This window comes from Mus caroli, chromosome 10 (genome assembly GCF_900094665.2).
Source record: "Mus caroli chromosome 10, CAROLI_EIJ_v1.1, whole genome shotgun sequence".
NCBI classification, from domain to species: Eukaryota; Metazoa; Chordata; class Mammalia; order Rodentia; family Muridae; genus Mus; species Mus caroli.
This window is the reverse complement of record NC_034579.1, coordinates 44,608,395-44,622,194: the sequence shown is the minus strand read 5'-3', so window position 1 is coordinate 44,622,194 and position 13,800 is coordinate 44,608,395. Positions and strand designations below refer to the sequence as shown.

The following is a 13,800-nucleotide window of genomic DNA, read 5'->3' as shown; positions in this document are numbered from 1 at the left end:
AGTGCTGGGATTAAAGGCGTGCGCCACCACGCCCAGCTGCTGTTCTCTATACATAATCTGATGCTTTCTGATTCTTTTATCTGTTGTTATATTATTTTAAAAATTTTACTTATGATCTGAATATCTTTTTCTTTTGAAGAAATTGGATCAATTGTTTTCTAAAGCAGTTATTACATGTTTAAATGTTTTGGATACATATTGTAATATTCATTTGTAATTTAATAGTTAAAAAACATTTAAAAGGACTGCACACTAGTATCAAAGAGGCAAACAGGATGACTAAAAACTAGTGTAGAAATGATATTCATTTGTATTTGCTATTAAATTATTATACCTTAAACTTGTAAGAATCGTATTTTTAGGCTACTGGAGTACATTATTTCAAATGCATGCATATGCTGCAGCAATCAAAACTTTCAAGTAATTATTATTCCAAGCTACTTCAAGATGCTGTTTAGTGGGAAATATACACATTTTGCTAAATACCAGACAAAATAGGAAAATTTTTATTTAAAATAAGTGTACCCACTTACTCACCTTGGAGGGATTATATTCTACCTCACATTTCATTGAGAATATCTTTTCTAGACATTATAACTGATATAATACAATTATAGAATATTCTTCTTTTCTTTTTCAGGGAATATAACATTGTTTATTTTAAGGCAAGATTGTTAGTTGAAGAAGTATAATAGACTCTTGTGGGTTCCATGTTTTTTCAGAGTATTAAGTTTATTACTGTTATGAATTTAAAGCATCAATTATAATTTTGAATAATACTGAGTGATATATTCAATAGATCATATACAATACCTTAGTATTTTTCTTTGTTAATTGAATTTCAGTATATAAACCAAAATCATTTAATATATCTAAAGAAAAACATAGCAACATACACTGATAATATAAGCTAAACATTTTATTCAAGTTGGGAAGCTTTTGAAGAGAAAATTAAACTCTTCACATTTCAAGACAAAATACACTTAAAATATGATTTCATATAATTTATGAGAAGTAAAGAAAATAGCTTTGTTTCCTAGTAATCATGGAAAATATTTCTTGTTAATTATGAATATTTGGTTTTTTGTTTTGTTTTGTTTTGTTCTCCAGGCTCACTGGGAAGGTCTCACAGGCAGAATAACATTTAACAAAACCAATGGATTGCGAACAGATTTTGATTTGGATGTGATCAGTCTCAAGGAAGAAGGTCTGGAGAAGGTATGTGAACTCTTCTTTTTCAATATTTAATCATTCTATGAAACTTTCTTTGTTATATATTTTCTTCACTTACATTTCAAATTCTATCCTGAAAGTCCCCTATATTCTCCCCCCACCCTGCTCCCCAACCCACCCACTCCTGATTCCTGGCCCTGGCATTCCCATGTACTGGGGCATATGATCTTCACAAGTCCTCCCTCTGCTACATATGCAACTAGAGACACAAGCTCATGGGGTACTGGTTAGTTCATATTGTTGATAAAAAGAAGACATCTTTGTTAAAGTCACATTTTATCTTTAAATTTATTAAGTGGTTTCCATATAATTCATCAATATATTAGTCCAATATCTGAAAACTAAGATTTAAGACTAAACATATTTAATTTTTTAAAAACTTATTCATTTCATTTTTGTGTATATGACTATTTTTCCTACATCTATATATGTGTACCACATTCATGCCTAGTGACTATTATAGTCAGAGGAAGCTGGAAGTACTGAGGATTCTGGCTGACATTTGCTGCTAAGAATAATGTGTAATTGTTTTCTACTTAAAATCAGGCTTTAAAACTGCAAACACAAAGTAAAACAAAAAAGAAAGAAACAAAAATTACCTCCACAACAACAACAAAACATTTTTCATCCTGGATTATTTAAAGTGAAACATCTAAATATAAAACACATAAATTAGTTGGATACATGAATGGAAGGGGTAACACTGTCTACCCTTACTTGATTCTGTGTCTATGGTTCAGGCACTTACAATTACAATACTGTAGTCTGATAGTATTTGTGATGTATCAATTAGGCATTTTCTTATAATTTATTGAAGTGTCTAGATACTCAGATATTATCATAAGGACTTTAAAATATTCTATTTTACTGAAATAATTTTGCCTTAAAGGCAGTAAATCAGATTTTATCCAGTAATTGCATGTGGAGTTGAGTTAGGAAAATGGTTTTTCCAGCCTGAGATACCAGCATATTCGAATGCTCAAACTACCCAGGAGAGAAGAAAAGTGTAAATTTCTCTTAATAGTGTCATGAAAACAAATGTGCATATATAATGACCAATAGATTAGTTGGGTGAAAAAAATTTACTTCCTCCTACTGAGGTTTTCAGACTGTAACATTTGATAATACAATATAAAGTGAGAAACACATTTTAAGGAACTGGAATACAAACAGCCCTGAGACAATGACTTATGAATTATCTTGTTTCTAAGATGAAAGAGAACATTTCTTGTGTCTAAGTTAGCCTTTGCCTAACAGCTTTCTGGAATGTGATCAAATTATATTTTGAAAATATCTATGTCACTAGGATGATTTTTGATGATAATGTGTTCAATATATCCAAAAATGCAATCTTATATTTGAATCAAAATTAAGAAAAGTGCAAGACTTTCCTCTGTAGTTCAAGGACTTCCAGAAACACCTATGTATAATGGTGTCATGTATATATGATCGTCCCACAATGCAAGTAAAGTAAAATTGTGATATTATGATATTGCCATGAAATCTCATAACATGCTTTGTACTTACTCGTGAATGCTGAGTATTTGTTTTTTAAATTAATATACAGAATAATTGTCCTCAAGGCTATTTTATTCAACCCTACCCAAAAATAGATGCATATTTATGAAAAAACTGAAGGTTCACCATATATTATGTACTTAGAATAAGCCTTTGAATATTGGGAAAGCACTGAGTAGTAGAAATTGACTTACTACATAGTTGTTCAGTATGGACAAAGATATTGCACAGAATTTGAGTCAACCATTTTATGTTTGTTTATAAAAACTCATAACCATACATATATCTGTAAAAGGAGTAAGAGTTGAAGTAAAAAAAAGACTAACTTTAACTCATATATGGGAAGTGTATAAATGTCCTAACTTCAAATAATTTGTCATCAGTTTATAAACTTAAAATTACTATAAATAGAACTAGAATATATAGAATCAGTAACAAAAGTATTCACTAAACTTTTAGAAATGTGACCATGTAAAAAACTGACAACATCATTGCTGTCTTTAAAGAAAATTGAAGGAACCCTGTGACAAACAAAAAAGACACTCATTGTAAGGGTAAAATTAGGGGATCAGAAGAAAAATATTAGCAAATTATTATTATAATTATAATTATTATAATTAACTATAGAATGATATTGATTCATCATTTCTTACAATATAGAGAGGTTTCAGACAATTAGTAAATGTCTACACTCAGAAATAAATTGTTCAAATCCATCATTAAATCATGTATATTTATAGGCTGTACTTTAATCTATCTTGAACAGTATTTTCAACTCTGTCTGAGGCAACAGGAGTCTCTATATATGAAGACTAATTGAAAAGGCTGAGTTTTTACCTTGATGCAGTTAACAAGTTAGAATGTCCAGTAGATGATCCAGAAGGCATTGTTTCCATATCCAGTTTAATGATGATTGAATATGTGAAATTCATTCCTTTATCCAACCTATGCTTTCCAATTTCTCTCCTCAGAAAAAGTTAATATGAAGGGTCTTTTTAGAAGAAGTAATTAGGAGTATCACGGTATATAAAATAATATGCTAGAAAAATTTTTATAGACATGGAGTTTGGTGATTCTCACACTCTTAATTCTGCTTCACCACGATTGTGAGGGAGAAATAAAGAAAACGTGTAAAAGTATCTGTTACTTCATTTGATCTTTATTACATAAGATTAAATAAAGAAATATTTAAGTAATAAATGAATCCTATATTTTGATCAAAATTTGACTAAATCAGTAACAGGAGGAGTAACTGATAGATATTTGTTTATAGCAATAATACTGACAGACGTGATAAACATTTCCCTGTGCTACTTAGGCCTTTGGAATTGGTTTGTGAGAGCAATGTGAATTGCTTTTGGGACTTTAGACTAAAATGCTGTATATAAAGCTTAATAGAACATTATTGGGCAATTTTGATAGGTTATAATGCAAAGGTAAATATGGGTAGTAGAGTTCTTTCTGACTTATGAGCTCTCAGAGAGAAACATGGAATCTAATAGGAACTGAGAAGGGATATCTGACTGCTCTCTGTGTATGTTCTAAGAAGTTCAGTGAGGCTTTAAAATACTCTAATTCAATTGGCAGAAGAAATATCTAGACAGTATAATCTACTCACAGCTCTTATCCAGATTCTCAGCATGAGAGAGAGGTAGTAAAATGTAGTGATACAGACAACAAAGCATTGAGAGGTGGGTCTTCTTAGTACTTGGGAACTGTCATAATTTATCATGATTCCCCAATGCTGGATATGGACTTGCAGAATTGGATGTTTTCTCCCACTAGGTTTCTGTCTTTCTTTGGTCCATTTTTTTTTACAATGTCTCTATTTATCTCTTTTGGAATGATTTTCCTTTTTATGATTATATATTAGAACTATGCATCTTGTTTGTTATTTTTATAGGTACTTATGGTTAAAAGATTTCCTTGATCTTCAGAAAAACCGCATCATGAACTTTATTGGAACTGTTTGAGATTATGTAGAGTTTAGAGATTAATTGAATTGTTTGTTTTTTTTTTTTAAGACAGATCTCATATATGGCAGACTGGCCTCAATCCCCACTATGTAACAGAGAAAGACACTGAACTTCTGATCTTGTTGCCTTCTTCTGAGTTCTTAAAAGCATGTATTATCATGCTAAACTTATGTTGTTCTGTAGACCATATCTGAAGCTTTATTTATGTTAGTCAGTCAATTCCTGAATGAGGCCTATCTCTAAGCCCAAACACATTTTTTGTTATGAGATTCTCAATGTAAACTTGTAATGTTGGCTGTCAGTTTGACAGGGCCTGGGGTTACCTTTGGGGTGGGGAACTCTAAGAATGACGTTTAGGATATTTTCTGGAAGGTTTTGATAAGAGAGACACTATAAAAGTAGTCATCACTATACATTGGGCTTCATTCCCACCCTGAGTCAAAGAGAAGAAAGTGAGCTGAAATACAAACATTCTCTTTGAATCCTGACTGGATTCGATGTAACTTGATATCTCATTTTCCTATTGGCAAATTTCCCACTATGATTAACTGTGCCTCAAACTGTGAGCCAACCTTAAACATTAATTTGAGCAAAGTAATTAATACATTTTGATAACTTCTGAAACATGAGTCTGGTTAGAATATTTGGTTGGAAAACTAAGCCTGTATTTATTAGGTTTACAATATATAATCCAGAAATAACAAATAAATTCTCATTAAAGAGAAAGAGAAGCGTGATATCGTCAGGGTACTGGGCTGCCGCAGACCCTTTTTGGTCCCTGTCTGCGTAGAACAGGTCTCTGGTTGCAGGTGGACAAGGAGTTGGCGAATGAATGACAAACAGAATCAACAGAAGAGATTTCGTAGAATCTGAATGTAATTTTTCAAGTGGAGCATCATACTTTTTCCACAGAAGAGCAAAAAGAAAACAGGCAAGATACATCCGGTGTTACAGTGACACAATACAAAAGGAATATATACATCAAAAGAAGGCGGGACCAGGCCACTGCCACAAAGAAGGGAGCCAGGTGTAATACTAGTCTATTGTTAAACCCACCACCAGGGGTTCTTAGTAAATGCCTGATTATGCTGTTTCTTTGGGCCTAGTGAAGAAACCTGTCTCAAGGGGGATTCCCTAACACTTTCATGGCAAACTCACCCCTAGGCCATTGTGAATTCCCTTGTCTGGGTAAGACTGGCTATTGTCCCAAGTAAACACTCTACAGACCAGCCCTGAGCTATTCCAGCTCAGTTCTTTGTAATGCCTAATTAGTTTCACCATCTCTCCTAGAAGTAATTTTGAATGCTACTGAATAGGTAACAATCTTACTGAATTCCTACTGAATTCCAAGTTTGTCAGCTTCAAGGTTTTTCTGGGACAGAAACACTGGTGAAGGCTTAGCTATGTCAGAATTCAATATTTAAAGGCACTTATAATAAAATAGTACTAAAAGAGAGCACGTGCATCCATACACCAGAGTAAAACGGGGATAGTGTACGAGTATACTGGTTATGAGAATGCCAAGGTTCCAGGAGGTGGAGTTTCCTTGAAACTGCCTTGTGAGTGCTTCCAGGCCTCTAGGCCTGCCAAGCAGACTTCACTGGAGTGTGCATAGCACTGGGCACTAATAACTACAGTGAAAATAAATTCTTCCTATTTTCCAAGCTATTTTATAGAGGCATTGATTAGAACCCTGTGTGATCAGTAGTAGACTAAGAAAGATAACTAATACTGCCTCTCTTAATGTATCAGCAGAAGGTGCCTTCATTCAATCAGAGCAGAGGACATTGGCTACCATTCCAGACATTATCTATGCTAGGCAATAAGTCAGATAATTTGTGTGTGTGTGTGTGTGTGTGTGTGCAAGAGTCTTATATTCACTGTTCAGGATTAAGAAGGTGAAGACTGGTAGTTTTTGACACTTAAATTATTTTGATGTAAACAAAGAACATATTGTCTATTGTGCATCCAAAATGCTCTTAGAATATTAATATATTCATTGCTGTCATTATATTCAGGGCATGTTTCTACAAATATAGCTATGATGCAGTCCTCAAAGCATCTTAGTTCTTATTCTCAGATTCCATCCATCAGACCACAACAGCCAGATAGGTGATTCATAAAATATATTGGTCATACTGTTGTTTAAATCAGTGTTTCTCAACCTCTTGGTCATGATACCTTTGTGGTCACATATTAAATATTCTGCATCTAATACATTTACATTATTATTCATAACAGTAGCAAAATTGCAATTACAAAGTAGAATCAAAATAATTTAATGCTTGAAGTCACCAGAACTCGAAAAAAGGAATTAAAGGATCACAGCATTAGGAAAGTTGAGAAGCAGTTTTTTAAACACTTGTGGCTTACCTCACTCAAAGCATTTACTCCAGTGTCTGAGAAAGAGTTATCTTTTGCAATTACATTGAGAAGAGGAAATAGCAATAGTAACATTTCAGATGCCTAAGACCAGCATTTTCAAGGGATTGAAGGAGTTTATAGTGCAGGTGAGGTGAAGTCTGTAGTTAAAAGATTGCATACTACACAAATATAAAATGTGACCGCTAATGATAATATTTTAAGTACTTGACTCTTTAATGTTCATTGAGGATACAGAAACATTATTGTCTTTTATAGACTTTTCTCTTTATTGCAATGAACAAAATTTCCATATTATTATTTTATTATTTTTTAGTGATCTATACAGAAATCTAGCTAGCTTTCTTCTTAAACAGAACTCAGAGGCAGACAGAGAGTTAGAATGTTCTATTTTGAAAAAGAAGAGTGTTCAAGTTTTCTTTGATTAGAGGTTGCTGCCATAAGAAACTAGGAAAATATTTAACTAGAAATGAGCATCTTGGATGTTGTTTACATTTTAGGCATATTAGACATTTTTGACACACTTGAAAGTTACAAAACTGTCAGCACATAGGGAAGCTGTCATTTATAGAATTTTGCGGAATGGATGATGAACATTCTCTGAAGACCATTACATATGTTATGAGTTCTACAGTGCTTGATTCAGAAGTCCCGGATCAAAATATCATAAATATTTTGACATTGTTTGTTTGCATGTTCAATATGGAAATAGAATTCCTAAAGTCATTTGGAGGGAGAAAACAATGTTAAAAATCACTAAGGGACAAAAGTTTGATTAATGAAGAAATAGTAAAATGTCTTCAAGCTTAATAAAATGATGTCCATTGTTGGAGAAAATGGAGTTAGAATTTGATGTACAACTGAAAGTAGCTTAGTGTTAACCTGCATTGTACTTTGAAGTGACCTTGGAAAAGACAATTTTCAGAAGAAAAATCCAAATATATATATATATATTTATTTTAAATGATTTTAAATATTATTTCAAAGATTTGCATTTACATCAAAAAGTTGCAAAGCTTTACACCAAACAAGTTTTTTCAGAGCTAATGATACCACAAGCAAAAGATATCTTTCTATTGTGAACTAAACAAAATAGTTACCACTATTAGGGAAATAGGCATTTTTGCTTAAAGCAAAATCTACTGTCAGAAGGTATGATCAAGTAATAAGGTCACTTAGTTTCATCATATGGCTATTTTTATTAGTATTTCTTCTGTAGTCTCAACATCATGTGTTTTCCAAGGTTAAAAACTCACTCATTTTTTATACATTATTTGCTTATCAGAAAAAGAACAATTGACTGTAATTTGGGCTACAAGGTACATTTAAGCTCTATTTTTCCTTAAACAGCAAATTTTGACTCTGGATAACTTCACAATATTTTTATATATAAATATATATTTACATATACATATATTAAAATACATACCAAGGAAAATAACCTTCATACTTTTCCAACTTTAGAATAGAAACTGTTAAAATTGAATATATTTTATTAATATATCTCATTACAATTAAATTCTTACATTAATATATACTGATTATGAAAAGTAAAGTGGTGAAAGCAAAACATTTATTTTACCAGGTATTGTATAACAGTGTGTGGAAATGTTGGGCAATATGAAATATTACAATGTAAGTCATAGTTTCATAATGAAATCAATTTTTAACTTGCATGTTCTTAGGGAAGCTCTTAAAAATAAGTTAAAAGTAGATATGGGACAGAGCTTAGGAAAATTTATGAAATTAAGAATTTTTTAATAATTTTATTTATCATGTAGATAAAATGTTTATGAATTTTTATTAATATAAATATAATAAAGTATGTTACTGTTATATAGGATATTAATAAATCAATTACAATAGATCATATTTTCACTTTAACTTGAAAATTTTTTTGTTGAGTAATGGAAGGGGGAAATGCTATAATTATAATTTCAAAACTTAATGTCATTTTAAATTTACAAAGAAATTACTTTTATGTTTATTCATGTTTATGAATATGTGTCTGTAGGATATTAGAAGAGGCTGTCAGGTAGTTTGAAGCTAGAGATATGGGCAATTGTGAGTTCCATGCTATGTGGGCAGGTGCACAAACTTGGTGCTCTGGAAAAACAGCAAAAGCTCTTCACAACTGATCACTCTACAGGCCCTCTCATGCTTAAGTTTTATTTGCAACTTTACTTCAATATAAATATTTTTTACTTTCACAGTATCTACCTCTTGTATCTGTACCCACAAGGGCACTTACATTTGTATCTCATAGACCCATGTCTGAAGCTCAAGTGTTCTGTAATACATGGACAGGGTAACAGCAGCAATGAAATTCTCCCTTCCTGAGCTTTCATGTGTGCATGTTTAAGGTTCACTACAGTTTCAAACTGTTTCATGAAGAAGTTTAATGAGTTTTACATCTCTTATGGAAAAGTGCTCATTCTCTTTTTTTTTTCCTTTTTCATCTATTTTTCACTTTATCTCCCTATCACAGTCCCCTCCCTTCTCTCTCCCCATATTGTACCTTCCCCTGCTCCATAGAGAAGAGGAGCCCTGCTTGAATACCACCCTATTCTGAAGTATCTAATTCTAACAGGACACACGTCCTCTTTTATTGAAACCTAATCAGGTAGTCATGTTAAGGTGAAAGAGATCCCATGACAGGGAATAGAAACCGAGACAGATCCACTCCACTTGGTTAGGGACCTACATGAAGACCAAGCTGCATATTTGCTACAAATATGTAGGGAGTGTAGATCCAGCTCCTGCATGCTCCCCGGTTAGTGGCATAGACTCTGTGAGCCCTTCTGGTCCTAGGTTTCTTGACTCTGTCAGTCTTCCTATGGTGTTCTTGACCCCTCTAATTTCCTCACCTCTATCCCACCTTTCAGAAGACTATCCGGACTTCACTTGATATTTGGTAGTGGATCTCAGCATCTGCCTCTATCCACTGATGAAGAAGTCTCTTAAGAGACAGATGTGATAGTTTCCTTTCTGCAAACATAGCACAGTATCATTAATAGTTTCAGGGGCTGTCTCTCTCCCATGAAATGGGTCTCAAATTGAGGCAGTCATTTGTTGGCTGTTTCCTCAGTCTCTGTTCCATCTTTATACCTGTACATCATGTAGGCAAGGCAATTTTGGGTTAAAGGCTTTGTGGGTGCACTGATGTTCCCCTACCTCCTCTAGAAGTCCTGCCTGGGTACAGGAGGTGGCCAGATGAATTCAATCTCTATATCCCACTCTGGTAGAAATCTCAACTAGGATCACCCCAATAGACATCCCATATCCTCTACTGTCCCAGGCCTCCAGCTAGTAACCAGATATGCCGTGCCACAGATTTCCATTCTCACTCACAGCCCTCTCTCCCACTCTTCTCCCCAAACCTGAACACCATCCCCAATGCCCTCCTCACCTACTCTTTTACCCATTTCCTTCTCTCCATCCACCTATGATGATTATTTAGTTTCCCCTTCTGAGTGAGACTCATACATCCTCCATGGGGACCTACTTATTACCTCAGTTTCTTTGTGGCTAATTACCCACTTATAAGATCAAGGAGAATTACTTTTTTAATACAAATCTAGATATATGGTGTACAGAAAATTTTATTTGATCACTATATATATATATATATATATATATATATGTGTGTGTGTGTGTGTGTGTGTGTGTGTGTGTGTGTGTGTGTGTAATCTCAAATCAGTCCCCATGGCAGCCGTGACCTATAACTTTCTCATGAACTGAGTTCTGCCTCACAATAGAAAATAATTCTTAATGGTGATATTTTCTAGTGATCTTCAACATACTCAAAACTGAACTCGAATCTTTGACTGCATTAAATCTAATGTATTTATTTTCAGATAATAAACATGTAATTGTCTCTTATTTATATTTTATCATGTCTTGACCCAGAAATTCATGGAAACTTTCATATTACTTTATATATGTAGACACACACTGTTTTTATACCAATACCATGCAGTTGTTCTTATATTGCTCTGTAGTACAGCTGAAAACTGGGGATGGTGATACCTCCAGAAGTTTTTTATTGTACAGGATCGCTTTAGTTATCCTGGGTTTCTTATTTTTCCATAGGAAGTTGAGTATTGTTCTTTCAATGTCTGTGAAGAATTGTGTTGGAATTTTTATGGGGATTTCATTATATCTGTACATTGCTTTTAGTAAGATGGCCATTTTTACTATGTTAATCCTCCTGAACCATGAGCATGAGAAATTTTTCTGTCTTCTGATATCTTCTCAATTTTTTTCTTCAAAGACTTGTAGTTTGTTATACATGTCTTTCAGTTGCTTGGTTATTACTCTTCCAAGATATTTTATGTTATTTATAGCAATTGTAAAAGGTGTTGGTTTTCTGAATTATTTTTCAGCCTGTTTACCATTTATATGAAGAAGGTTTATTGATTTTTTTTTTTTAGTTAATGTTGTATCTGGACAAGTTGCTGAAGGAGTTTATCACCTATAGTAGTTCCATACTAGAAATTTTGGGGTCACTTATATATACTATCATATTATCTGCAAATAGTGATATTTTGACTTCTTATTTCTCAGTTGGTAACCTCACAGATTTCCTTTTGTGGTCTTATTTTCTAGGTAAAAATTCAAGTATTATATTGAATAGTCTGGAAAGAGTGGGCAGCCTTGTCTTGTTCCTGATTTTAGTGGAATTGTTTTAACTTTTCTCTTCATTTAATTTGATGCTGGCTATTGGCTTGCTATGCATTGCCTTTATGGTGCTTGCTATGCATCTTTTATCCCTGATCTAAGACTTTTATCACGAAGTATGTTTAATTCTATCCATTTTCTTTCAGTTTGTTTATACTGTGGATTAACTTAATGGATTTTCATATTTTGAATCATCTCTGCATCTCTGTTATGAAGCCAACTTAATTATGGTAGATGATGCTTTTGATGTGTTCTCACAATTGAGTTTGGATCACTTTATTTAGTACTTTTTATATATATTCACGAGGGAAATTGGTCTAAAATTATTTCTTTGTTTAATTCTTGTGTGATTTAGGTATCTAGGTGACTGTGCCCTCATAGAATGAATTTTGCAGTTTTCCTTCTGGTCCTGTTGTAGATTAATTTAAGGAGTATTGGTATTAGAAATTCTTTAAAAATACAGTAGAATTTTGCTCTAAAACTGATGGGCCCTAGGCTTTTTTTTAAATGGGAGAATATTAATGACTACTTCTATTAAATGGGGACTATGGACCTATATAAATTGTTTACCTGAACTTCATTTAACTTTGGTAAGGGGCATCTATCAAGAAAATCATCCATTTTATTTTAATTTTCCATTTATTTATATTTTCCAATTTTGTGGAGTACAGGCTATTGAAATAAGACCTAAAGATTCATTGTATTTTCACACTATCTGCTGTTATATCCTCCTTTTCTGACTTTTTAAAATTTTGAGTATTTTGGCTTTGTCTTTTAATTTGGTTGCCTAAGAATTTGTCTATGTTGTTGATTTTTTCAAAGAACCATCTCTTAGTTTTGTAGATTGTATTTTTTAAAATTTATTAATTTTTATCCCAGAGTTTGATTATTTTTGGAACTCTTCTCCAGTTGTATGTGTTTGATTCTTTTTGTTCTAGATATTTCAGGAGTACTATTAAGTGGCTAGTATGAAATCTCACAAATTTCTTTATGAAGGCACTTAGTGCTATGAACTTTCCTCTTAGCACTGCTTTTATTATGTCCCATATGTTTAGGTATGCTGTGCATTTGTTTCCATTGAATTCTGGGGAGACTTTAATTTTTTCTTTTTTTTTTTTTTTTGGACCAAGTGGTCATTGAATAAGCAGTTTTTTGAGTTCCATAGGTTTTCAGACTTTATATTGTTTCTGTTGTTAAAGTCTAGCTTTAGTCCATAGCATAGTGTTCTGATAAGATACAGGGAACTGTTTCAATTTTGTTTTATCTTTTGAGACATCTTTTGTGTTCAAGTATATGCTCAATTTTTGAGAAGCTCTATGAGGTGCTGAGAATTATATTCTTTTATGTTTAGGTTAAATGTTATGTCGATATCTGTTAGGTACATTTGATTCCTAACACTTAATAGTTTTGTTATTACTCTGTTTAGTTTCTGTCTTGACCTGTCAATTGGTGAGATTAGAATGCTCTAGTGTCCCAATATTAATATGTGGGGTTTAATATGTGATTTAAGCTTTGTTAATGTTTCTTTAACAAATGTGGATGCCCTTGCACTTGGGGCATAGTTATTCAGAATTGAGACATCATGTTGGTGGATTTTTCCTTTGATGAGAATGGAATGTCTTTCCCTGACTCTTTTGTTTAATTTTGATGTAAGTCCATTTTATTAGATATTAGAATATATACTCCATCTTGGTTTTTGTGTACGTTTGCTTGGAAAACTTTTATTTTCTGTTATTCTGTTATTCTATTGCCTGTTATTCTGAGTTAATGTCTATCTTTATTGCTAAGGTATGTTTCTTGTATGCAGCAGAATGATGGATCCTGTTTTCACATTCATTATGTTATTCTGTGTCTTTTTATTGGGAAAATGAGTCCATTGACATTGAACAATATTAACAACCAATGATTGTTAATTCCTGTTATCTTTAGAGTAATGATGCTGGTTTTGTGTGTGTGTGTGTGTGTGTGTGTGTGTGTGTGTGTGAGAGAGAGAGAGAGAGAGAGAGAGAGA

The 13,800-nt window shown here is 32.8% G+C and overlaps 1 protein-coding gene across 5 annotated transcripts in view; it reads left to right on the top strand.

Annotated features, from left to right (window-relative positions):
- Grik2 (glutamate ionotropic receptor kainate type subunit 2) overlaps positions 1 to 13,800 on the top strand; it is a 676,604-nt gene that overhangs the window by 350,958 nt on the left and 311,846 nt on the right. For all 5 annotated transcript variants that reach the window (XM_021173658.2, XM_029482440.1, XM_021173659.2 and 2 more), the window contains exon 9: positions 1,111 to 1,218. In XM_021173658.2, the coding sequence (XP_021029317.1) occupies positions 1,111 to 1,218 (108 nt within the window). The remainder of the gene's footprint in view (positions 1 to 1,110; positions 1,219 to 13,800) is intronic.